Here is a 26,600-nt window from a genome sequence, read left to right as displayed (position 1 = left end):
CGTCATTTGGACCGCAGCTGCAACGCGGCGAACGGAAACCCGAGGCCGCTGTTGGATCACCTGCTGCACTAGCTGCGCGTTGCCCTCTGTGGTTGCCGTACGCGGTCGCCCTACCTTTCCAGCACGTTCATCCGTCACGTTCCCAGTCCGTTGAAATTTTTCAAACAGATCCTTTATTGTATCGCTTTTCGGTCCTTTGGTTACATTAAACCTCCGTTGAAAACTTCGTCTTGTTGCAACAACACTGTGTTCTAGGCGGTGGAATTCCAACACCAGAAAAATCCTAAGGAATAAACCATGTTGTCTACAGCACACTTGCACGTTGTGAACAGCACACGCTTACAGCAGAAAGACGACGTACAAAATGGCGCACCCACAGACGGCGTTGTCTTCTATATCTTTCACATCACTTGCAGCGCCATCTGTTGTTGAAAATTGTAATTACTGTAATTTCGAAAGTTTGTCCGCCTGAAAATGTACTGTTGTCCCAAGCATATTGCAACAAACGGTGTATTTCTATCGCTGCTCGTTTAGTTTTTATTGCCGTTTCAAATATACCGGTCATTTTTGAAACACCCTGTAACTGTCATACGCGGCTGCAGAGTGCGGCAATGATGCAGGAACTTTCAGGCAGGACCTACGGATTTCATGTTGCAAGAAGTCAGGTAAGGAAGCAACTGTCAACCTATGATTCATTTCACTAAGTGGATAAGACGATGCCACAAAACAGTCTACAAAGGACAATTCAGAACAAGAGAAGAGGAATATTGTCATCAGGCATTATCTTTCTCCATCACAAGGTTCTGCCTCACACTGCAGCTGCAACAAAGACCCTCTTGAAGCGTTTTCAGTGGGAAGCGTTTGATTGTCCGTGATATCAGACTTAGCTGCCTTTATTGTCATCTCTTTGTACACATGAAAGGCTAGCTATAGGTATAACAGTTTGGCACAGACAACGAACTGCAGACCAGTGTAGAGAACTGGCGGAAACCACGGCTGCGTTCTACGACGAGGGTATCCCAAAGTTGGTACCACGCTACGATATGTTTAAGTCGGAGCGCCGACTTTGAAGAGAGGTAGCTAGAAAGTGTACTAAATATTGCAAATACAAAATTTTTCGTTTTCACTGTGGTTTCCATTTCATCACTGTTCGGACCTTGAATAAAAATAATTCTTGGGTAATTTTGCAGGTACATTCTGTGGTATATGGTGATAGAGTCCGTAGAACATGTTGCAAATGGAGTTGATAGTAAAGAAGTAATAAATTTTAAACGTTATGCATGATGAAGTTTTCCTGCATGAACAGCCAACACATAGTAAGCTATAAACTTTTTACCTTTCATTACTTTAAAGAGTGTCGGCGAACTTTTTCAGAGAGTCTGCGAGGTACCTTATTAGAAAGGTTTGTTGGATGTTGGCAAGTGCTCTTGTTGTCCAGTACTGGACGAATATTGTGTGGGCAATTTGTGCGTTGTGACTAACGCTGATTCAAGTCATATAAACAGCTTTTAAGTTTAATACTTGAATTATTATGTTAAACATTTAACGTAAGATTATACTTCTCCATCAGTAGATTAAACAGCATTTAATATTTTAAATTCGGTGAATAACAAGACGAAAAACTGAAAATCAATTTCTTTCTGCTTCTGGAGACCGTCAAATAGGCAACCACCGTATGGAATGGGTGATCATAGCCGCCTGATAACACAGATGTGCTGAAGTTAGAATGGAACTAGCCTAATGTTGTGACGTGGGTCACGATGTCATCTCAATACTTGTTCGATCCGTTTGTTATTTTATTTATTTATTTACTCTTTTGAAAGGTATGTGAATAGAATTTCTTATTTGGACACATTAGCCAATGTGGATAATATCCCAGCTCACATACAATACAGCGTGACGGAAATCCAGCACACTTTAATATTCAAGAGCATGAGCACCTTGATGATCTGTTTCAAGATCATCGGACTGCGTGTCGCTCCCAACATCCTCATACCCCCTGAAACGGCCACCACAAGGCCAGTCAATTCGTCATGGATTATAACGAAGTCCCATGTCGCTGAGTGTAGGTACAAGACTGTTGAAGAACTGAGCAAAAGAGTCGAGGAAGTTTTTCAAGGAATAACTCGAGACATGCTTCCCAAGATATCAAGGAGTACAAGGAGACGGACAGATAACTATGCGAGGTGCTGTAGCCCACATGCAGATCCTCCGGGTTCATAATTTCCATTTGTACAACTTCTTTCTTTAATTCCAGCGAATAACCTCAAAAAACTGACGTCATATTATGGGTGTCGGTACATATAGACCATCTCCAGATATTAATAAAACAGAAGAAGCTTTATATTATCCTAAAGCAATTACTCCAAGGTGACATTATCAGAAGATACGAAGAAAGTAGTCTTTTCGGCGTCGAATAGGTCATGCTTCAGTGTAGGAAGAATCATAATACGAACGGTTCCATTGTTCGTTCAAACTAGGGTGCAATTGTGACATGAGAAACATGACTGATTATATGTAAGTGTTCCATTATAGAAAATTCTGTTTCGACCTAGGGGTACTGTTCTGGCCAGATGAAACTAGAATCTTTCGGCCATCACTGCAAAATGGAAATGAGCGTTTGGCGTCATTGACCGGGAGGCCCCTTACGGGGCAGGTCCGGCCGCCATGGTGCAGGTCTTGTTACATTCGACGCCACATTGGGCGACCTGCGCGCCGGATGGGGATGAAATGATGATGAAGACAACACAACACTCAGTCCCTGAGCGGAGAAAATTTCTGACCCAGTCGGGAATCGAACTCGGGACCGTAGGACGGCAATTCGTCACGCTGACAACTTTTTTTTCTTTTTTTTTTTTGCTAAAACGGACCGAGACTCGAACTCGGGTCCTTTGCCTTTTTTTGGGGGGAGTGAGGGGTTTTTATTTATGTTTTTTTTATATTAAGGAAGGTAGGAGAAACAGAAACCTTTATTATTCACAAAATAAACATAGTACGTCCTGACACATGATAACTGTCCTGGAAGGAACCTCGCTGCCGTCCTACCATGCAGCATGAAATAACAACAAAATCAAAGTGGGGCCACCTCCGGCACCCTAAAGAACAGTATTTATAGATATGAAAACAAAATTTGAAGTACATCCATTTGCTAACTGTGCAAGCCTGAGTTTTTCGTAGGTCGCATACTCGCATAATGTTCTTAGTCGATCACTTTACTTGGTCGGTTTCACAAAGAAAGCACCGTGTTCATCTTTGAGCACCCGGCACACCCCAAGTATATGCCCGGTCCGCAAAAACCGTTACTAGGAAATTGGCATACCAATCCTTGTACTTTTGTAGCCGTAATAGTTTTGTGTGTCCATCTTGCAAGTATTGCCAGTAATCCAGGACGTTCAGTAAGTTCGTACGTGTGTCTCTATAGATGTAATGGACCGTCATACCCGTGATCCACGCCACTGCGTTCGTCTTATGACGCGTAAAATACGTTTCCTCTGGAAAAAATACTATGTCAGAACAGACTGCTGTATAGACAGTGCGCCGCATGAACGCTATTATCTTTCTTGCGAGTCCAGACAGCCAATGCCTCGCCGCAGACCAGCCGATGGTCGTCCGCATCCAGCACGCCGCATTGCTGACACAAGGGCGAATCCGCCAAATGTATTGCGTACTTTTTATCATTTGCAGGGTATTTTCGGTTGACGACAATGTACCATGTTGATCTGACTGTTGTAGGTAGGTGGGGGTGGTGGACCGTGCGCCACACCACGTGCCAATTAACAGCTGGATGTTTCCGTTCCACCCTATTCCGGGCGATCCGTTGAAGAAACAGATGGTACACGTCCTTCGACGTCGCCTGTCGGGTCGTCGGTAAACGCTCTCGAACGTAACTGTGTTCCACGATGAACGTGCGCACACACGTTAAAGGGGGCGATATATGGCCGACACTGACTGGAGGAAGATGCGATGTTGGTACGAATTCTTCGATGATCGTCCCCGTAAGCGAGTGATTCCTGTTGCGCCACCGTTTGAGCATAGTATTAATATACATGGCACGCGCCTTCTCGTGCACGTTCACCAAACCAACGCCCCTCTCTCGCGCTGGGAGGGTAAGCGTGTTGTACTGTACCTTAAAGAGTTGTCACTGGCACACATAGTACCCAGTGCCCAAAAGCCGCTTGAATCCTCATAGCCATCGTGCGCGTCAAGGGGAGAAGGTGTGTCAGGTGGCACATCATGGGCGCGAGATAAAGGTTGAGGAGTAACACTCGCTGCAGCATATCCATCGACCGTAGGGCGTTTAGTCGTACTGCCGTGCGGACTGAGTAACAGTCTGAGGTAGTTGTCCACAGCCGTTCTCGCTGTCTCTTTATGAAAGGTGATACCCAAACAGAGGAGGGTTTCCACCGCAGGTAAGGGTCCTTCCGTTCCTGGTTCTAGTCCACGCCCCACATGCATGAATTGTGATTTTCGGTAGTTGACCACACTTCCAGCTGCCATCCCATACGTCTGTAGCCAATCCAGTGCTGTTTGAGTCTCCCCCTCATTCCGTACGAGGAACACAATGTCATCCGCGTACGCTCTGCATTTGAATGATAAATGCCGCAGGGAGATCCCGGTAAGACGGCGGCGAAGGCCTGCGAGGCACGGTTCTAAGGCGATCGCATAAAGGAGGATCGACGAGGGGCAACCCTGTCTCACTGATATTAAGATCTTAAAATACTCAGTTCTCCCTCCGTTGACCACCATCGCTGATCTGGCGCCGTGCAACAGCCGCATCACAGCATTGGTCAATAATGTCGAGACACCCACCCTGTTCATCACCGCCGCGAGGTACACATGATCCACGCGATCAAAAGCAGGATCGAAATGTACTGCAACCATCGCCCCCCGGAGGCGGCATGCAGCCGCGAGGGCGACCACGTCACGATAGTCTCCCAAGGCTGTGTGGATATTACTGATGCCACCAAGACAAGTCTGATCGGCACGTATTCGATTCTCCAGCTACTTTTTGATACGACTTCCCAGGATGCGCATGAAGATCTTGTAGTCACTATTAAGGAGGGTCAAGGGGCGATAATCGCAAGGCGTTTGCCACCACGGGGCTTCGGTATCGGTATCATGAGCCCTTCCGTGAATTGAATGTGAACCGGTATTTCTTGCCGCAGAAGCTCATTAAACATACATAGCCACATCGGTGTCATAATGGTCACAAAGGCACGGTAAAATTCCAACGGGAATCCGTCTGGACCTGGGGACTTGTTGCAGGCACCTCGTGTAATCGCTTCCTCCAGCTCTTCACACGTAATTTCAGATAACCCGTCCGCTTCCCCGTTCACACTCGTCGCGTGTGGGATCTCTTCCAGGACGTTCCCCAGCTCCCACTGACCCTCCCCGTTGCTCGCATAGAATCTGCTAAAATGATCAGTGAACGCCTGTGCTATGCCCCTTTGCGTTGTAAAACGACGGCCATCGCCGAGATCGATCTAATGTATTAAATTCCTGCGTCTTCTTCGTCTTTCCTTTATCACATAATGCATCGAGGGAACCTCGTTGGGCAGGAAATCCTGCGACCTCGCGCGTATCATCGTACCTGCCATCCTCTGCGTCGCAAGTTGTACCAGCTTCGCCTTAACTCGGGGGACGGCCGTCTGGCGTTCTGGTGTAGGTGGTTGAGATAACAGTTCCCGGAGAGCCGTAAAGTAAAACTCAGTGGTCGTGCGCTGCCATTGAGAAACCTCCTTCCCGTAACCTATTAACGTCCTCCGTAAAGCTGGCTTCGCGCACTCGATCCACCACTGCAGGACAGAATTGAAAGAATTTTGTCGACGGAGGCAGCCATGCCACGCGTCTTCCACCGTGCTTCGGCATTCTTTATCTCGCAGGTGGGAGACGTACATCTTCCAATCACCCCTCCGTCTCCATACCTGCTGTCTAGCAAGGTTAACCGTACAAATATATGCCTCGTGGTCCCTAAACGCTGTCGGCCATATTTCTGCATCCACCGTCGACATTGAAACGTAGATCCGATCCAAACGGCCCGCGGAGTGGCTAGTAAAAAATGTATATCCTGGTTGGTTGCGATACTTCAGGTCCCATGTATCGACGAATTCCATCCCGTTGACCAGCTCCCTAAGTTCTTGGCTAGTAGTATAGTTAGGTTGTTGGTCCTTTCTGTCTAGCACACAATTAAAATCTCCGCCGAGTATGCAACCATCGTATCGTCCCTGGAACAACGGTGTAACTTCATGGGAGTAAAAATCTGCTCTGTCCCTTCTCTTATCCGAGCCTGACGGTGCGTATATGTTGATCAAACGTATTCCACCTATGGTCACGGCCGTACCACGGGCAGAAGGCAAATACTCTACTTCGTCTGCACGTATCCCTTCCTTTAATAGTATAGCTGTGCCAACGCCTCTCTCGTCACAAGGGGAACAGTAAATGTCGTAACCGTAAAAGTCCGCGGGGGGAAGCACCCGAACTTCTTGTAATAGTGCGATGTCTAAATCCGCAGCCTTTATCATGTCACTGAGCATCTTCATTTTTACCGGCGTCCCAATGCTATTGATGTTAACAGACCCTATCCGATAAGCTTGTTGCATGGCGGTCAACGTAGATAGGGTACCGTACGGTCGCTAATTTCGCCGTACATAGGCTGCTGTCGGACTAACGTCCCCCGCCGTCCCCTCATATGGTCTGCCGTTATTCCGTGCACTCTGCCGGTCTTACACCAGGAGAGTGCGTGGGAGCAGTTCCTCCGGCATCGTCTGTTCCCCACGGGGGTGGCTCTTCTGACCAGTCCCCTAGTGTCCCATCGTTGTCGTGCGGTGCAGGCGTCGTAGCCTCCTCAGTAGCCTGTTGCAGTCTATCGAGCTCCTTCGCTGTGTCTGGAGCAAGGTCAGCGGTAGGTCGTGCCGCCGTCCCGCTGGCCACCGTTGCATCCACGCTAGGCAGTTCTTCTGTATCCATGGTCGTCTGTTCTGTACCCGTAAACGTCTCAGAATTGTCTGCTAGATCAGAGTGGTCGTTCTCCACCGTGAGGCGGCGCTTCTTCCGGCGTTTTGGTGATCGCTGTTTACGTTGCCGGGCCTCGGAATCAGAGGTCAGGTCAGCACGGTCTCCAGTTGTTCGTGGGGGACGTCGGAATCGTGCGCCGTCGTATTATCGACGTCTCCAAGTGCCTTATCTGAAGGGGCCGCAAGCTGAACCGAAGAGAGGGCGTCCTGTGACTGCTGCAGGCGGTCCAGCGCAACGTCGTCTTTCTGTGGCTCGCCACGATCCGCCGCTGTCTGTGTGTTCTGGTACGCGTCTGTCTCGCGGCCCACGTCATCGCGTAATGCGGCGACGTAAGTCATGGGGAGCACAGTCGGATGCGGCGTGAGGGGTGGATCATCCCGTGGCAGCTGTAATAACCTTCGTTGAGCACACTCAGAACGTATGTGTCCCTTCTTCCCACACCCAGAGTACGTCCTTGGTTGTCCGTCGTAAATGACAATCGCCCTACAACCAGCGATGTATACGTATGACGGGACGTGTTTTCGGAGTTCGATCCGTATTTGTCTGACGCCACTGAGGACAGGATACGTCTTGAAACTCGCCCATTTTTCAGCCACGTGGGATAGGGCCGTTCCGGAAGGACGCAGGGCGTCTGTCACCAATTCTTCTGGCACTTCGAATGGAAGCTCAAAGACGCGGATCGTTCGGAGTCCCATGCCGGCGTGTTCAACTGTTACCGCTCCAACATTCCCGTCCGAATGACACAAACGAAGTGCTTGTCGGTGTCGAAGTAGTAGTTCGTCACATGCCGCTTCATTTATGAGCTTGACATAGACCACGCTGCCGAGTATAGATAAGTGTATTCAAACTAGAACGTCAGGTTCGATTTTCACCTCGTCCCTTAAATAGCGTTCGATCTCGTAAGCCTTCGGTCGAGCATATTCGTTAACAAAGCTAAATTTCAGTGTCGATTTGCGGAACGACAAGGCCATGATTCGTTCTATGTATACCGCGACACACCGCTACACACTTAACGTAAACACCTCTCGCGCAGACGTGCGGCAGGGACGTAAACACCGTCGGAACCGCTGCGCCGCCGAAGGCTGACAGAGGGACCACTCAGCTATCGGGGCGGACGGCCGTAACATGCTCTGAGAGACGCCTCGTCTGAACTACAACACATGAACTGTATTACATGAATGATAAAAGATTTGCTTAAGTTGATACAATCCTTTGTCACAGGAGTCGTTGATAGTTAAAACTGTCGTTCATTATTACAGCATTACTTAATGAATTAATTAACAAACTCTTCTCTTGAGGTACAATCTTCAACATTTACAAAAGTACGTCTCAGCCTAAGACCTGAACAACTCTTTAATCCTACTCGATGATGCTGACTGCTTCCATTGCGGCGACGGACTGGGCAAGTGCTTGCATTTTCGGCTCTATATTGACCTCTGTGCTAAGATAGAGGGCGTGTCCTCTTCAGCCTCATCCATTCGTCGTTGCGGATTGCAGGGAGACATCGCCATTGACTTTGGTATCGATATGCACTGCCAGCTTCGGTGTGGCACTGCGTTCTATGGACGATACCACAGGTACAAGGACTTTTCGGACACTCTGTACAGTATGATTCTGTTATACTGACGAAAACATATAAGATTGGACGGGAAGAGTGATTGGGCTGAGGATTAAGTAAAAAAAAAATTGTGGAGGGTGGGGGACAATGTCAGAACTTGCCTAGGCCGCAATTTACACCAGTTACGCCAGTGTAAATCATCAGTTACTGCTTGATATTCCTGCGCTTTAAAGCCCGCATCTCGTGGTCGTGCGGTAGCGTTCTCGCTTCCCACGCCCGGGTTCCCGGGTTCGATTCCCGGCGGGGTCAGGGATTTTCTCTGCCTCGTGATGGCTGGGTGTTGTGTGCTGTCCTTAGGTTAGTTAGGTTTAAGGAGTTCTAAGTTCTAGGGGACTTATGACCACAGCAGTTGAGTCCCATAGTGCTCAGAGCCATTTGAACCTGCGCTTTAAAGGTCTGCTGTCTATCAAAAAAATGGTTCAAATGGCTCTAAGCACTATGGGACTTAACATCTATGGTCATCGGTCCCCTAGAACTTAGAACTACTTAAACCTAACTAACCTAAGGACATCACACAACACCCAGCCTTCACGAGGCAGAGAAAATCCCTGACCCCGCCGGGAATCGAACACGGGAACCCGGGCGTGGAAAGCGAGAACGCTACCGCACGACCACGAGATGCGGGCTGCTGTCTATCCATGCAGTCATAGTGCAGTTTCATACACTGGTGAGCCAAAACAGTACGAAAACTGGCCACTGCGAGATTCACTGGCACATGCTGGTGGTTTCGAGGTAAGAAATGTATAGAAGCAGAGCAGAGAGGAGCGGGGAATCATTCTAGCGAGAGTATGGAGCACAAATACAGTAATCCACTTCCTTAATCGGCTGTGACATATGTCAGGATGCCTGGTAACAAGCGTCTCGGAAATGGCGACGCTATTCCGGTTTTTCCATTGCTACTGTCGTGAGAATCTATGAAACTTGATTGAAGTACCACGAAACCTCGACAAGGTGACAAGGTGCTGGGCGCCGCCGTCTCATAACAGAAAATGCAGTGTAATACTCGTACGCTCTACAGCCAATTGTAGGCAGCGATCTGTGGGAACAAGGTACAATGGTGGAACAAGGTGTTCCAAATATACCATTCAGTCTGCATTGGCAAACATGAGGTCCCACATCAGACGACTCTCACATGTTCCCCCAACGACATCCTTACTTAAGACTACAGGGGGTAAGGAATCATCGAGACTGGACCCTGGTTCAGTGGAAATGCGTCACCCGGTGGAATGAATCACGTTTATGGTTGCACCTGGTTGATGGTCGTGTCAGGATGCATCGTCATACAGGCGAACGCGTATTCAAAATATGCACGACGCCACGTACAATGGCGGGCGGGGAAAAATAATGTCAGTTGGGACAATCAGCTCGGCATCTATGGGACGTGTGGTAGTAACCTAATGTGGGAGCATAACAGCATTGGACTATGTGAACATTATTGTTGAACACCTGCATCCCTTCAAGTCTAATCTCTTCCCAGTCGACCATGGGTCCTTCCAGCATGATAACAGTCCATGTACCATGATCAGAATCTTTCAACAATGGTTTCACGATGGCGACCTCACACTGATTTCCTGGCAACCAAATTTTTATGTGAACCTGATAGAACTCATCTTCTATCCTGCGGCAGCTCCGTGTCCACAAACCACCGGCTCATAATTTACGAGACTTTCGTGTGCATCGCCCAGAAAACTTTCATCACACACCTCTGAAGTAGCTAGTAAGGGCTTGTCGATATACACCACACGTAATCGCGATTGTGTTTTGTTCCAGAAGTGGATCAGTACGCAATGATGGAGATGCTCATAATACACTAATGGCCATTAAAATTGCGACACCACGAAGATGACGTGCTAAAGACGCGGAATTTAACCGACAGGACAAAGATGCTGTGATATGGAAATGATTAGCTTTTCAGAGCATTCACACAAGGTTGGCGCCGCTGGCGACACCTACGACGTGCTGACGTGAGAAAGTTTCCAACCGATTTCTCATACACAAAAAGCAGTTGACCGGCGTTCCCTGGTGAAACTTTGTTGTGATGCCTCGTGTATGGAGGAGAAATGCGTACCATCACGTTTCCGAATTTGATAAAGGTCGGATTGTAGCCTATCGCGATTGCGGTTTATCGTATCGCGACTTTGGTGCTCGCGTTGGTCGAGATCTAATGACTGTTAGCAGAATATGGAAACAGTGGGTTCAGGAGGGTAATACGGAACGCCGTGCTGTATCCCAACGACCTCGTATCACTAGCAGTCGAGATGACAGTCATCTTAACCGGATGGCTGTAACGGATCGTGCAGCCACGTCTCGATCGCTAAGTCAACAGAAGGGGACGTTTGCAAGACAACAACCATCTGTACGAACAGTTCGACGACGTTTGCAGCAGCATGGAATATCAGCTCGAAGGCCATGGCTGCAGTTACCCTTGACGCTGCATCACAGACAGGAGCGCCTGTGATGGTGTACTCAACGACGAACCTGGGTGAACGATTGGCAAAATGTCATTTTTCCTGATGAATCCAGGTTCTGTTTACAGCATCATGATGGTCGCACCCGTGTTTGGCGACATCACGGTCAACGCACATTGGAAGCGTGTATTCGTCACAGCCATACTGGCGCGTCACCTGGCGTGATGGTATGGGGTGCCATTGGTTACACGTATCGGTCATATTTTGGTCTCATTGACGGCACTTTGAACAGTGGACGTTTCATTTCAGATGTGTTACGACTCGTGGTTCTACCCTTCATTCGATCCCTTCGAAACCCTACATTTCAGCAGGATAATACACGACCGCATGTTGCAGGGCCTGTACGGGCCTTTGTGGATAGCGGAAATGTTCGACTGCTGCCCTGGCCAGCACATTCTCCAGATCTCTCACCAATTGAAAACGTCCGGTCAGTGGTGGCCGAGCAACTGGCTCGTCACAATACGCCAGTCACTCCTCTTGATGTACTGTGGTATCCTGTTGAAGTTGCATGGGCAGCTGTACACGCCATCCAAGCTCTGTAGGACTCAATGGCCAGGCGTATCAACGCCGTTATTACGGCCAGAGGTGGTTGTTCTGGTTACTGATTTCTCAGGATCTATGCACCCAAATTGCTTAAAAATGTAATCAAATGTCAGTCTAGTATAATATATTTGTCCAATGAATACCCGTTTATCATCTGCATTTCTTCTTGGTGTAGCAATTTTAATGGCCAGTAGTGTATTCTGGCTCATCATCCTACAGGATAACCCTTCGCCTTACCGGTTTCTTCTGTCTGCTGCGCCAGACCGCTTGCTGACCTGGTGACCTCCCCCGGCCTGGTGCTCGCTTGACAGCGCTGCTGGATTCGGCCCGCTGCTTGCGCTTCACCTGCCAGCCGCCGCCGTCCCGTCACTCCCACTCCGGAGTACTGCGCTCGTGTACAGGCACTCCCCCTGCCGCTGTGGCTGTATTTGTATGCCGGCAGGCGGCAGCCACGGCTACAGCTGCTAGCTGCCAGCGCGCCTCTGGATGCCCGTCACGAACAGCCGACAGCCAACAGCCGGCACCGCCGGCTCCCCTACCCCCAACATACGCAGCCACATGCAAGCGAGCGCCGCACGCGTCCCGAACTCGCCACCCCAGTCACGCAGCTCAGACCCGGAATCGTTCGCATACCTGACAGCGACGTTCTAATTTCATGCCTACAGACTCAAAATCACCTCTGTTTTCTGTTACGTAAATGGGACGATAAACTCTCTCATTATGTCTCTCTCTCTGTCTCTGTCTCTCTGCGCGCGCGCGCGCGCGCGCGCGCGCGTGTGTGTGTGTGTGTGTGTGTTCCTGCTCTTGCGGCCACATGTAGTAAGCGTTGCTTCACGCAGTGGAGAATGGCAAAACAGAGGCAGCCGGCGATCGCGGCATTTCGAAGTAGGCGCGGCACAGATAGCCTTGCTGACAGTTGCAGTCTACCAACCGGCTGACGCAAGGACGCACCCAGACCGAGCGCCGAGCGAAGCCTGGAGAGTGCTGAGTAAGGAGAAGTGAGGCCAGCACACTAAGTTATGCAGCAATATACTGCGGGAGTAATAACGAGAAGCTGCCACCGAGGGTAAAAAACGTCCTCCTGCCGGATATAAATAGTGGAGCGCAGGCAGCAACGGACAGAAGCCATTAGGAAGCAGTTCGGATCTGAGGACGGACGTGGTCCGTGTCCGAATGTTCAATCTTTCGATTCCGGAAGTCTGTTCCAGCTCGCAGGAGTCATCCGTTCGCCGCCAGATGTCTGCTTCAGCTCTGGGGGTCGGCGAACTTCCAGCAGGACCGGCCCCAGCGCGGTCTCGGTAACAGGCGCCGCCGGGGACTGACGCCCGGACTTCACGGTAAGCCGGCCCCAAGGCGTGTGGTCCGTCCGTGACGGGAGCTCGCGGTCATCGCGACTGACGGCTTCCCAGGCGCCGGTGCAGCAGGCGTCGGCAGCTGACCTCACGGCGACGCGGCTTTCCAAGTTAGGTCCTGGATATTTCTTGCATTTATGTGAATCCCCGGAGAGTCCCAAGCAACTGGAAAAAGCCCAGGACGATGAAAGAATGGATTCGCAAAATGGCAAATATCCTTAACGTTGGCATGCAGCACATACAAAGTGTTCGCAAATTGCCGTTACAAACTTCTTGGAATTGTAGCGCGGAGTGAGTGCATAATATTTTGAATAGGAGACCATGTTCGGAAATATACCGTTTCCGTGTTACCGCCGTCTGAAAACATGTTTGCTAGGTAGGTATGCAACAGGGTAGTCGCTGTTGGGGGTGGTTGCATCGGATTGGCTGATGTCATTTGATGTCTCTGGTCTGGTTCGAGCCTCACTCACGTGTCTGTGAGTGTTAGAGCAACATGGTTGAATGCACGTTTGCAGAATACACCGACATGATCCTTCGGTATGGTGGAGGTCACCGTAATGGAAGAACTGCTTGTCGCCTTTGTCAGGATCATCACGTCTGTCTCCATCGCACACCCTTTTCGCCACAGTTACGCAACGGCTTCGAGGAAGGGCACTTCACCGTAATGCAGGCGTGATTGTGATGGTCCAAGGAGACGCCACACACCTGAATTAGAAAAGGATGTACTGCATCAAGAAGGTGAAGACAACCCGTCAACGAGTACACGCGCAGCCGGTCGGAGTGGCCGTGCGGTTCTGGGCGCTACAGTCTGGAACCGAGCGACCGCTACGGTCGCAGGTTCGAATCCTGCCTCGGGCATGGGTGTGTGTGTTGTCCTTAGGTTAGTTCGGTTTAATTAGTTCTAAGTTCTAGGCGACTGATGACCTCAGAAGTTAAGTCGCATAGTGCTCAGAGCCATTTGAACCATTTTTGAGTACACGCGCAATTTATTTGGCTATTAATGATTGGAACAGTGAAACAAGTGATCTATTGGGTCGCGACTAATCAATTACTTGTAAAAGTGCTTTCGTTACCAACATGTTTTGAAATTGTTGTTGCACGGAAAAGGTACCATACATTTCCGGACAGGGGTTCGAATAAAAAACATTATCTGCCCACTCCCCTCTACAAGTCCTAGAAGTTTGTACAGGGAATTTAGAATAACCTGTATTCTTCAGCATCGTATACGTTTGAATGTACACAATTTCGTTGATGATAAAATAATCTATTCACAGATCTCCATGAATTTAAAAAACCTAACTCGTGAATATCTCATCTTTCACGATATCCTGCGAAAAACTGAGGAAGGGCAACGCAGATTCCATATTCCTAGATTACCGGAAAGCGTTTGACATGATTCCCCACTGTAGACTGTTAAACGAATACCCTAAAATAGGAAATAGGTTTCCAGAAACTTGACTCAAAGACATTTAATTAATACAACCCAGTACGTTGCCCTGGACGGCGAGTGTTCGTCAGAGAGCAGAATATCGTCCAGAGTTCTCCAAGAAATTACTACTCTTGTTCTCTATCCCGGATGTCCCTCCCAACAGTCGGCAGATGCATCTTCTCTGAGGTTTCGGTACATGTTTGCAGTTTAGCTTTTGCAGTGTGTGGCTGGAGTCAGCTCACACATATACCGCTCATCACCGCTTTCATGTGACGCCCAGCGATCACGGAAAGCGTCGGTTTGTTTTTCGTTACAGAAAAAGTTATTTTTAAAGGAAGATTTTTGTGCCCTTTAGATAGAGCGGTCCCCAATTATTCTAGTGCGACATTTCTTTTATCGATATGTGTTAAAAGGGGAACTAAAGTACGAAGGATAACCAGTACACCAGCAGCGACTGGGCAGCGCTGCCGCATAGGAACAGCTGCCAGTGCGGTGCTGTCGCTCTTGAAATACCGGTTATTCTTCGTGTTTTACTGTCCCTGTTACTACACTCCTGGAAATGGAAAAAAGAACACATTGACACCGGTGTGTCAGACCCACCATACTTGCTCCGGACACTGCGAGAGGGCTGTACAAGCAATGATCACACGCACGGCACAGCGGACACACCAGGACCCGCGGTGTTGGCCGTCGAATGGCGCTAGCTGCGCAGCATTTGTGCACCGCCGCCGTCAGTGTCAGCCAGTTTGCCGTGGCATACGGAGCTCCATCGCAGTCTTTAACACTGGTAGCATGCCGCGACAGCGTGGACGTGAACCGTATGTGCAGCTGACGGACTTTGAGCGAGGGCGTATAGTGGGCATGCGGGAGGCCGGGTGGACGTACCGCCGAATTGCTCAACACGTGGGGCGTGAGGTCTCCACAGTACATCGATGTTGTCGCCAGTGGTCGGCGGAAGGTGCACGTGCCCGTCGACCTGGGACCGGACCGAAGCGACGCACGGATGCACGCCAAGACCGTAGGATCCTACGCAGTGCCGTAGGGGACCGCACCGCCACTTCCCAGCAAATTAGGGACACTGTTGCTCCTGGGGTATCGGCGAGGACCATTCGCAACCGTCTCCATGACGCTGGGCTACGGTCCCGCACACCGTTAGGCCGTCTTCCGCTCACGCCCCAACATCGTGCAGCCCGCCTCCAGTGGTGTCGCGACAGGCGTGAATGGAGGGACGAATGGAGACGTGTCGTCTTCAGCGATGAGAGTCGCTTCTGCCTTGGTGCCAATGATGGTCGTATGCGTGTTTGGCACCGTGCAGGTGAGCGCCACAATCAGGACTTCATACGACCGAGGCACACAGGGCCAACACCCGGCATCATGGTGTGGGGAGCGATCTCCTACACCGGCCGTACACCACTGGTGATCGTCGAGGGGACACTGAATAGTGCACGGTACATCCAAACCGTCATCGAACCCATCGTTCTACCATTCCTAGACCGGTAAGGGAACTTGCTGTTCCAACAGGACAATGCACGTCCGCATGTATCCCGTGCCACCCAACGTGCTCTAGAAGGTGTAAGTCAACTACCCTGGCCAGCAAGATCTCCGGATCTGTCCCCCATTGAGCATGTTTGGGACTGGATGAAGCGTCGTCTCACGCGGTGTGCACGTCCAGCACGAACGCTGGTCCAACTGAGGCGCCAGGTGGAAATGGCATGGCAAGCCGTTCCACAGGACTACATCCAGCATCTCTACGATCGTCTCCATGGGAGAATAGCAGCCTGCATTGCTGCGAAAGGTGGATATACACTGTACTAGTGCCGACATTGTGCATGCTCTGTTGCCTGTGTCTATGTGCCTGTGGTTCTGTCAGTGTGATCATGTGATGTATCTGACCCCAGGAATGTGTCAATAAAGTTTCCCCTTCCTGGGACAATGAATTCACGGTGTTCTTATTTCAATTTCCAGGAGTGTATGTATCGATGAAACGAATATCGCATTAGACCAATTTGGGGACAGCTCTATCGAATGTGTACAAAAAAATTCCGCTTGAAATATCATTTTGTTGTAACGGGAAACAGTTTGCAACGGGACTCCAGTTACATACAGCAAAAGTGAAATTGTGAGTATGTCCCGAAACACAAGATGAAATGCGCGTGAATACTCGAATGAGGGACACACTCTATACGTAAACGATTTGAGGGATAGAGTGAGCAACGGTATGCAACTGTTTGCTGATGAAGCTGTAGTCTACGGGAAAATGTCGGCGTTGGCCTTAAGAGGCTAGAGGATACAGGACGACTCTGATTGAATTTCTGTTTAGTGTGATGAAAGGCAGCTTGGTTTAAATGTGGAAAAATTTAAGTTAAACAGGACATACAATCATTTAAAGTTTGAATACAGTACAATAAAATGAAGGCCCTTAGGTGCTTACATGCGTTGACATACGTCAACGGGGACATAGGAAAATGTGTGCCCCTACCGGGACTCGAACCCGGGACCTCCTGCTTGCATGGCAGACGCTCTATCCTTCTGAGCCACCGAGGATACAGAGGATAGTGCCAGTGCACGCCTCCCGCCAAACCCACGTTCTCAACGTATTGTCCCGCACTACATTCGTAGTGCCCCCGCCCATTATACTCATTACTCGCGGCGCGTTGCCGATTCCCGTAAGAGTTTGGGCACTGTTTGTGCATCCGCGCAGAAGAAGAAGATAGTCAAGTGGCCGGTGAGCCTTATATACTGGGTGAGTCACCTAACGTTACCGCAGGATATATTTCGTAAACCACATCAAGTACTGACGAACCGATTCCACAGACCGAACGTGAGCAGAGGGGCTAGTGCAATTGTTTAATACAAACCATACAAAAATGCACGGAAGCATGTTTTTCAACATAAACCTACGTTTTGTAAATGGAACCACGTTAGTTTTGTTAGCACATCTGAACACATAAACAAATACGTAATCAGTGCCGTTTGTTGCATTGTAAAATGTTAATTACATCCGGAGATATTGTAACCTAAAGTTGACGCTTGAAACCTCCGACAGCTGCAACATACATCGCGTTTCTACAGAATGATCTGCCAACGTTTCTCGAAAATGTCTCACTGGAAACGCGTCGACGTATGTGGTATCAGCATGATGGTGCACCTGCACATTCCGCAATTAACACCAGGCTGACCCTTGACAGGATGTTCGACGGGCGTTTCATAGGATGTGAAGGACGCATAAATTGACCAGCCCGTTCTCCTGATCTTGCACCTCTGGACTTCTTTCTGTGGGGTACGTTAAAGGAGAATGTGTACCGTGATGTGCCAACAACCCCAGAGGATATGAAACAACGTATTGTGGCAGCCTGCGGCGACATTACACCAGATGTACTGCGGCGTGTACGACATTCATTACGCCAGAGATTGCAATTGTGTGCAGCAAGTGATGGCCACCACATTGAACATCTATTGGCTTGACATGTGGGGACACACTCTATTCCACTCCCTAATTGAAAACGGAAACCAAGTGTGTACGTGTACCTCACCCCTCATGGTAATGTACATGTGCGTCAGTGAAAAAGTCCAATGAAAAGGTGTTAGCATGTGGACGTAATGTGCTGTTCCAGTCTCTTCTGTACCTAAGGTCCATCACCGTTCCCTTTGGATCCCTGCGTAATTCGGTGCTCTCCGATACACACGATCGAACAGCGGAGGAGTGGTACTCAAGCGTCAACTTTAGGTTACAATATCTCAGGATGTAATTAACATTTTACAATGCAACAAACGGCACTGATTACGTATTTGTTTATATGTTCAGATGTGCTAACAAAACTAACGTGGTTCCATTTAAAAAAATGTAGGTTTGTGTTAAAAAACTTACTTCCGTGCATTTTTGTATAGTTTGTATTAAACAATTCCACCAGCCCCTCTCCTCACGTTCGGTCTGTGGAATCGGTTCGTCAGTATTTGATGTGGTTTACGAAATATGTCCAGCGGTAACGTTACGTGACTCACCCTATATATATATATATATATATATATATATATACTAAGATGGTATCTGTTCTTTCAGACATGTCCGAAAGAACAGATTCCATCTTAGTATATGAATACAGTACAACTAGCGTGTTGTTTGACACAGGTACGTGGATCACGTATGTGCCTGCGCAACCTTGCAAAATGATATGAAATGAAACGAGCACGTAAGGTCAGCTGAAGGGAGGGCGAAAGGTCGACTTCAGTTTACTGGGGGAGTTACAGGAACGTGCAGGAGACTGCGAATGGAACACTTGTACGACCCTTTCTTGAGAACTGCTCGAGTGTTTGGGATCGCCACCAGGACGGATAAAAGGAAGAAATAGAAACAAATCAGAGGCGTGTTGTTATATTGGGTACTGGTAAGTTCGATGAGCACGTGAGTATTACGGAGACGCTTCAGGAACTCGAATGGCATCCGCGGAGTGAAGAAACGTTCTTTTCGCGAAACACAGTAGTAAAAGTTTAGAAGCCGGCTATTGCGACAGACTACAGAATGATCCCAGTACCACCCTCATACATCTCGCGTAATGACCGCGAAGACAAAGTCAAAGAAATGATGGCTCGTATGGGAACATACAGACAGTCGTTTTGTCCTTTGTGGCATTTGCGAGTAAAACAGGAAACGGAATGACTAGCGCTGCAGTGTGGCCACACATGTAACTGTAAGCTTTATACACATGCACCACGGAGAAAAAACGCTCAAAGCCACGTTAATGCAACGGAAACCTTATTATCACATTAAGGGGAGAAGGTATGGTGAATGACATTTTCTGATTATTATCTCTTAATAATATTTAATCTCTCCTGAATAATTTGATGCGTCATTTGTCGATTAATTCCAATTGGAAATTTATTTTTTATAATTTAAAAGTTAATAAACTTTGTGTTCTGCCTTACGGCAGGTCTTGCCATGGGGGAGCCTCGTCAGAGGAGCCCACCGTATCAGCGTCTTGGGAGTGATTCCAGTGGTGGTTTCCCGTTGCCTTCCACTGGTGATGATGAAATGATAATGAGGACAACACAACACACAGTCCCTGAGCGGAGGAAATCTCCGACCCAGCCTGGAATCGAACCTGCGCGTGCCGGCCGCTGTCGCCGAGCGGTTCTAGGCGCTTCAGCCCGGAAACGCGCGACTGCTACGGTCGCAGGTTCGAATTCTGCCTCGGGCATGGATGTGTGTGTTGTCCTTAGGGTAGTTAGGTTTAAGTAGTTCTAAGTTGTAGGGGACTAATGACCTCAGATGTCAAGTCCCACAGTGCTTAGAGCCATTTGAACCATTTGAACCTTAGCGTGACAAGCCCCCGCGATGACCACTCAGCTATAGGGGCGGACTCAAAGTTAATAGTGCAAGTGTAAAAAAAAAACGGTCTATCTGCATTGACTTGCTATCTCTGGCACTATTCAATCTACAAGGCTCTGGTTTTCAGCTGCTTATTCCTTGAATTCATGTCAAGAGGTTGGATGCATTGTGTAAACAGAAATGACGGTATTGCCCATGCATCTTGTGGATTTGCTTTGTGTGTGTAGTGTTCTATAGGTGTTGAACTATGAACATAATGGTTTGGTGTACTATTACACGTTCTTATATCTCTTTTCAACATGACTAAAGGAAGCGACGTTTCCATGGACATCAGGATACTACTGGATCTGAATCCAGTGCTGATCCTGAAATAAATGTTTCACAGACACACGAAAAGGACACGCCTACTAGCGCTTCGGTGAGGAAACTTGGAAACAATGAGGATTTATTTATTGACAAAGGAGATCTTGCAAATAGTTTAGGTTATGTTTTATTAGATTTGAGTTTGTTAGGACAAGTTTTACAAGATACGTATCATGTAAGGTTTGTGGTGAGCAAATTAGCATCTTTGTGGACACACCTGCAAGGACTGGACTAGCTAACAAACTTGTAGTTCAGTGCAAAGTTTGCAGACTCTCTACGTCTTTTTGGACTTATCAAAAGTGCCAGGATGTCTTGTTTGACAGCAATCTTGTATGGAATGCGGTGCATAGGTAAAGGATTGACTGCACCTCAAGTATCATGTGCGGCCTTGAACTTGTCAAACCCACCAACCAGGTCAAGTAAGTACCCAGAATTAATTGGATAAATGTGTTAAATTTGTTGGTGTTGCTTCTATAAAAGCCGTTGCTGAAGAAGCAGTAGAATTAAATAACACCATAGATTTACCTGTGGCAGTTGATGGTACATGGCAGAAGAAAGGACACACATCTAAAAATCCAGTTGCGACTGTCACTAGTGTAGACACAGGTAAAATTTTAGACATCGAAGTACTAACTAAATCAGTGTGAATCACTTGACAATGGAACAAGTGAAAGTCGTAAAACAAATTGTGCCAAGAATTATGAGGGAACTAGTGGGGGTATGGAGGTTGTTGCAGTTGTTTCTATGTGCAGACGCTCACAGCAGGAAAGAGGTGTGTGCTAAACTGAGTGATTTGGGGATGGTGATTCGAAGGCCTTCAGATCAGTCGTGGAAAGCCAACCTTATGGTTGAAAGCATATTTTTAAGACTGAATGTGTGGGCCACGTTCAAAAACGGATGGGAACACGCCTTCGAAAACTGTAGTAAACAAAAGTAAAAGTTGTCGGATGGAAAGACTCTAAATGGCAAAGGAAGACTTAAAGACAAAAACATTGATGAACTCCAGCAATATTATGGAATGGCAATAAGGAACAAGACACATGACCTACAAAGAATGAAAAGAGCAGTGTGGGCTACATTCTTCCACAATCATCCACTGATGATACACCTATAGATGGTCTTTGCCCATCTTGCGCTGATTCATGGTGCAAGTACCGCAAAGCTCAGGCAGCGGGTACAGAGGAACAATTTAGGCACAAAAACAGCATACCATATGCAATGATGGAGGTAATTAAGCCAATATATAGAGAGTTAGCTCATCCCGATCTTCTTTCCAAATGTCTCCATGGTCGAACGCAAAACCCGAATAAATCTTTCAATAATGTCATTTGGACCCGCACACCGAAAAAAGTTTTTGTAGACATAAAAACTCTATGCTTGGGTGTTTTTGTTACTGTGACTACGTTTAATGATGGTAATAAGGGAAGTATTAGGGTACTAGACCAACTTGGTATCACTCCGGGAGCCGACACACTGCAAGCCTTCCAGCGAATGGATCGACCACGATCATGAAAGCGCAGCGTGAAGCAGAGGAAATGACTAAAGAAACAAGAGGCAGGAAAAGAAGGAAGCTTCTAGGTTCGCACGTTGATCAAGTACACGATCCAGATAATACTGCTTATGGGCCTGGCTGTTTCTAGGAGCTGGCATGGCTCCATTTGTGAGTTAATATCAAATGAAACGTTTGCACTTGATTTCCCGCAAATTAATTTTTTAAAGTATTTAACCCATTAACTCAGGAACTATTACAGATACATAAGTCTTATTTTATTACACTATGTTACCTCTTAATATATTGCACCTGCTTAATCACCAAAACATCTCTACTTGTAACGGTTTTTACGTAGAGAAGGAACAGGGGACTTTTTCGAAAAAAATTGAACATAATATTTGAAACCTCATAACTAACTAATTATTTGTCTGTATGCTGTCATCCGAGTTCAGTAATCAGAAAAGGAGTTAAACTACCTAAAAATTTCAGATTCCTATCTGAGATAATGGGTTATCAATATGGCAAATTTAATACTGTAGGTATAGGAAGTACGTACTCCTCTTAAGTCAGTCTCTGAAATGAATATATTTGCACGTGATTGCTATAGCTGTTTCAGTATCAATGGAGAAACATATTTGAAACTAATATCACCCTTAACACCATTATTTACTAAAACGCAGGATAGAATCATTTGATAAGGTATTACATTAAGCGGAAGACACTCTGAAGCCTTTATCCTTCCTGTTGGTGGTTCTGAGAGATCTTTTTAATGACGACATGTGTGTCTGTGACCGGATCAACTCCTTCACGTTTTTCTAAACATGTAACGTATTCAACATTCCTTATTGTCTTACTGTAACAATTTTCAGTTCATTTGCCTCAGATAACTCGGCACAGTGCCCCTAAGACGATTACGCAAGCAGTCCTTTTACCTACTGCGTTATCACTGAATATCTTAGAATCCCTTAGATCTGCCAGAGTCTACCTTCTAAATTTCAAACTCCCTAGAAGACTGCCTAAATAACCTAGACGAATCAGCTGTTGCGGAAGAAAAGCGGAGGGTTCCAAGTCTCGGAGTGAGACGCAATTGCAGTTTTCTTCGGCCTACCATAACAAAACTGCATAATTTCAATGCTGGGCGCCGCGGTTCTGATCGCCGCCGAAGAGGCGTCAAGAGACGGGGTGAAACGCAGGTAATACGAGCTCTGACGATCTTCCCGTCACGTGACACATCCACGATGGTGTTGACAGAATTGCGGTGCGGTGAAATTTGGTGCAAATGTGAGATCATTAACCAACTTTACACCTCAAACGAGCTTCTGAACTCTGGCCTTTTTTTCGCGTGTGTCGAGACCTTGCTGTCTGAAGTGTTGCTAGTCCGATGGCGAAGCTGCAGGGCAGCACGTTTTTGCACCATTACAGAGGAAATTTGTAGGCACCTTTAAGCCCAGTTTCAAACTTCTGCGTCGCACTGGGAGTTTCGAATAACTGACACGTTAATGGTGTTACTCGGTGCATGTGGGTGACCTTCTATGTTCAGAATCTGAGTGAGTGTTTTGCAGTGAACAGTGCCAATACTTTGACTAAATTAGTAATGCTAAACGTTGGTTTACCTGGTTTATGCTTTATTAAATGTCAGATGTGCACATGTCATATCACAAAGAAATTAAAGGATATAATCATTATCCAAGCTTTCTACTTTACACCATTTATTGGTATTTGTGCTTGGCACACAGTAATACGGATGTTTTGTGCGCATTGGGTAGTAGCACAGTGTGATTGTTGGATACTCACAGACGTCGACGGCGCGGGCTGGTGGCGGAGAGGCGAGCAGCAGCAGCAGGAGCATGGCTAGGCCTATTGCTGTGGCTGGGGGCGGCGGGGGCGGAGCTCGCGGCCGCATGGTGCCGCCGCCGCTAGCCGGGGCCGCCGCCTCCACTCGGCCGCCGACACTGCCTCATCTGCAACACGCCGACCGGAACAACACTCTCAACAGCTGGCTACACAGGTACTCAAACCCACAACGAGAGGAAATGTCACATGTCAGCTGCAAGCCCAAGGGAGCTACAGTGATGAGCCTAAACATCATGACCGCTGCCAACTTCTTGTGTGTTCTAATTTACTGTAATGGCACTTTATTTCCCCCCCCCCTACTTTCCTTTGTTTTCAAACGGCTCACCTAATGATGACTTACTAGGGCGCCAAAACAGATAATGAAATGAAATGATCGTATGGTAATGTTACCATTTGGGTGAATCAGGTTGAGAGACACACGATAATGCAGCTGCCCCGACGGCTCGATTTCCTGCAACCCGCAACGCCTTCAAATACCATGTGCAAAATTTACAAATTCTACAGCTCGCTACGCCCAAACTATTAGTCCTACAGAAGAAATAAACAGGACATTTTTTGTAGGAAATTTGATGTAGTTAAATCTTGTACCAGGATATATTTTCGCTAGAGGCTGTATAAATGTGACCTTGAAAGAGGTTTGTCTTGAATAACTCGAAAACCGTGGCCTCCAGCGAAAAACACATGCCAGCACATACATTAAATTACCTAAAAAAAGACACTGCTCATTTTTCGTTGGACTAATAGTATCGGCGTATTGAGCAAGAAAATACTAAAATCTCATTTCTGGTTTTCAAGGCGTTGCAGGTTGCATTACACCGATCCGTAGAGGCAGCTGAATTACACTGTATAATAAGAAAATGAGTACAGGGTGTCCAAGGTGGAATGGCCAATGTTCGGGCATATGATAGGAACGATCATTCGAAGCAAAAAGGTCCACTAAACATGGGCTCTGAAAAGAAACCCTTAGAAGTTACTAGCACTTGCTCATTTTCGCTACTGTAAATTTACTATATCTCTCTCACTAAAGAAATGCTCATGACTTTTAAGGTATGCATTTTAGAGCTCATGTTTACTGTACGTTTTGGCTTCGAATTCCTCCTGGGACACCCTATATAGTAAGTATCTTTGATCCGAACAACAGAAGTTCAAATTGTTACACATGAAGATTTCACACCTTATTGAATGTCGAGGGTAAAGGATGATGTTCAGTTCCGTAACCTTGGTTAATAGTCTATTGCCTGTAAGTATAAAGCTGACACGGCTATCTGACGTATCCGTCTCGCTTCTAGACTATTCGTCGCCGACAATTGTCGTAAGATTCATTTATTCAGTTTCTTTGGAAAATGTTTCAAATTTTTTTTTAGTGACGTGTAGAGGGTCTAAATGTAGAATGATTTCTGGTTGGTCAAAGATTAATGTCAAGTGTCCAATCGATTTATTAATCTTCTTATTTACATCTACAACTACATCCATACTCCGCAAGCCACCTGACGGTGTGTGGCAGAGGGTACCTTGACTACCTCTATCGGTTCTCCCTTCTATTGCAGTCTCGTATTGTGCGTGGAAAGAAAGATTGTCGGTACGCCTCTGTGTGGGCTCTAATCTCTCTGATTTTATTCCCATGGTCTCTTCGCGAGATATACGTAGGAGGGAGCAACATACTGCTTGACTCCTCGGTGAAGGTATGTTCTCGAAACTTCAACAAAAGCCCGTACCGAGCTACTGAGCGTCTCTCCTGCAGAGTCTTCCACTGGAGTTTATCTATCATCTCCGTAACGCTTTCGCGATTACTAAATGATACTGTAACGAAGCGCGCTTCTCTACGTTGGATCTTCTCTATCTCTTCTATCAACCCTATCTGGTACGGATCATACACCGGTGAGCGGTATTCAAGCAGTGGGCGAACAAGTGTACTGTAACCTACTTCCTTTGTTTTCGGACTGCATTTCGTTAGGATTCTTCCAATGAATCTCTGTCTGGCATCTGCTTTACCGACGATTAATTTTATTTGGTCATTTCATTTTAAATCACTCCTAATGCCTACTCCCCGATAATTTATGGAATTAACTGCTTCCAGTTGCTGACCTGCTATACTGTAGCTAAATGAAAAAGGATCTTTCTTTCTGTGTATTCGCAGCACATTATAATTGTCTACAATGAGATTCAAATGCCATTCCCTGCAGCATGTGTCAATTAGTTGCAGATTCTCCTGCATTTCAGTACAATTTTCCATTGTTACATCCTCTCGATACACCACAGCATCATCTTCAAAAAGCCTCAGTTAACTTCCGATGTCATCCACAACGTCATTTATATATGTATTGTGAATAGAAACGGTCCTATGACACTCCCCTGTGGCACACCTGAAATCACTCTTACTTCGGAAGACTTCTCTCCATTGAGAATGACATGTGCGTTCTGTTATCTAGGAGCAATCCAATCACACAATTGGTCTGATAGTCCATATGCTCTTACTTTGCACATTAAACGACCGTGGGAAACTGTATCGAACGCCTTGCGGAAGTCAAGAAACACGGCCTCTACCTGGGAACCCGTGTCTATGGTCCTCTGAGTCTCATGAACGAATAGTGCGAGCTGGGTTTCACACGATCGTCTTTTTTCGAAACCCATGCTGATTCCTACGGAGTAGATTTCTAGTCTCCAGAAAAGTCATTTTACGGTAAAATCAAAACCAGAAAGGAACTGAGTACGGCTGCTTTATGTCAGAAATGTGACACCAGGTAACGCAACACTGCTGCTAGACTAACGAATGTCCAACCAGTCCAAGAGCTAAAATAAAGGCTCAATTCAAGAGGAAGGAAAGGGAAGGCAGATAAGGAGGCAGAGAGGGAAACCGCTACTCACTAATAAGGCCAGACAAGGAGTGGAATCTCCTTACACAGAGCACGCGCGCGTCGACTACGCTCTGAGCACACAATAAGCAGCGACCAGGAACGCATCCTATCTGCAGGAGCGGGCGGTGATCTTAGCGACAGACGCAGTGAAACCCCGCATGTGCCCCCACAGTCGCTGGCCCTACTGCACGGCGGGCTACATCAGCGAAACACGAGACGGCCGCTCGCTGACACAGCACGCGACACAGTGGGGAGGCGTGCAGTCGCGCGCCCTCCATTTCCCTCC

General features: G+C 47.4%; 1 protein-coding gene across 1 annotated transcript in view; it reads right to left on the bottom strand.

The window, feature by feature from the left end:
* LOC126259594 (discoidin domain-containing receptor tyrosine kinase B-like) overlaps positions 1–26,600 on the bottom strand; it is a 416,947-nt gene that overhangs the window by 236,774 nt on the left and 153,573 nt on the right. The window contains exon 2 of the mRNA XM_049956504.1: positions 23,400–23,566. Coding sequence (XP_049812461.1) covers positions 23,400–23,508 — 109 coding nt within the window. The 5' untranslated portion in view covers positions 23,509–23,566. The remainder of the gene's footprint in view (positions 1–23,399; positions 23,567–26,600) is intronic.

The sequence above is a fragment of the Schistocerca nitens genome, chromosome 5, assembly GCF_023898315.1.
Source record: "Schistocerca nitens isolate TAMUIC-IGC-003100 chromosome 5, iqSchNite1.1, whole genome shotgun sequence".
NCBI lineage: Eukaryota > Metazoa > Arthropoda > Insecta > Orthoptera > Acrididae > Schistocerca > Schistocerca nitens.
The sequence above is the reverse complement of the archived record's forward strand: the minus strand, read 5'-3'. Positions and strand labels throughout refer to the sequence as shown.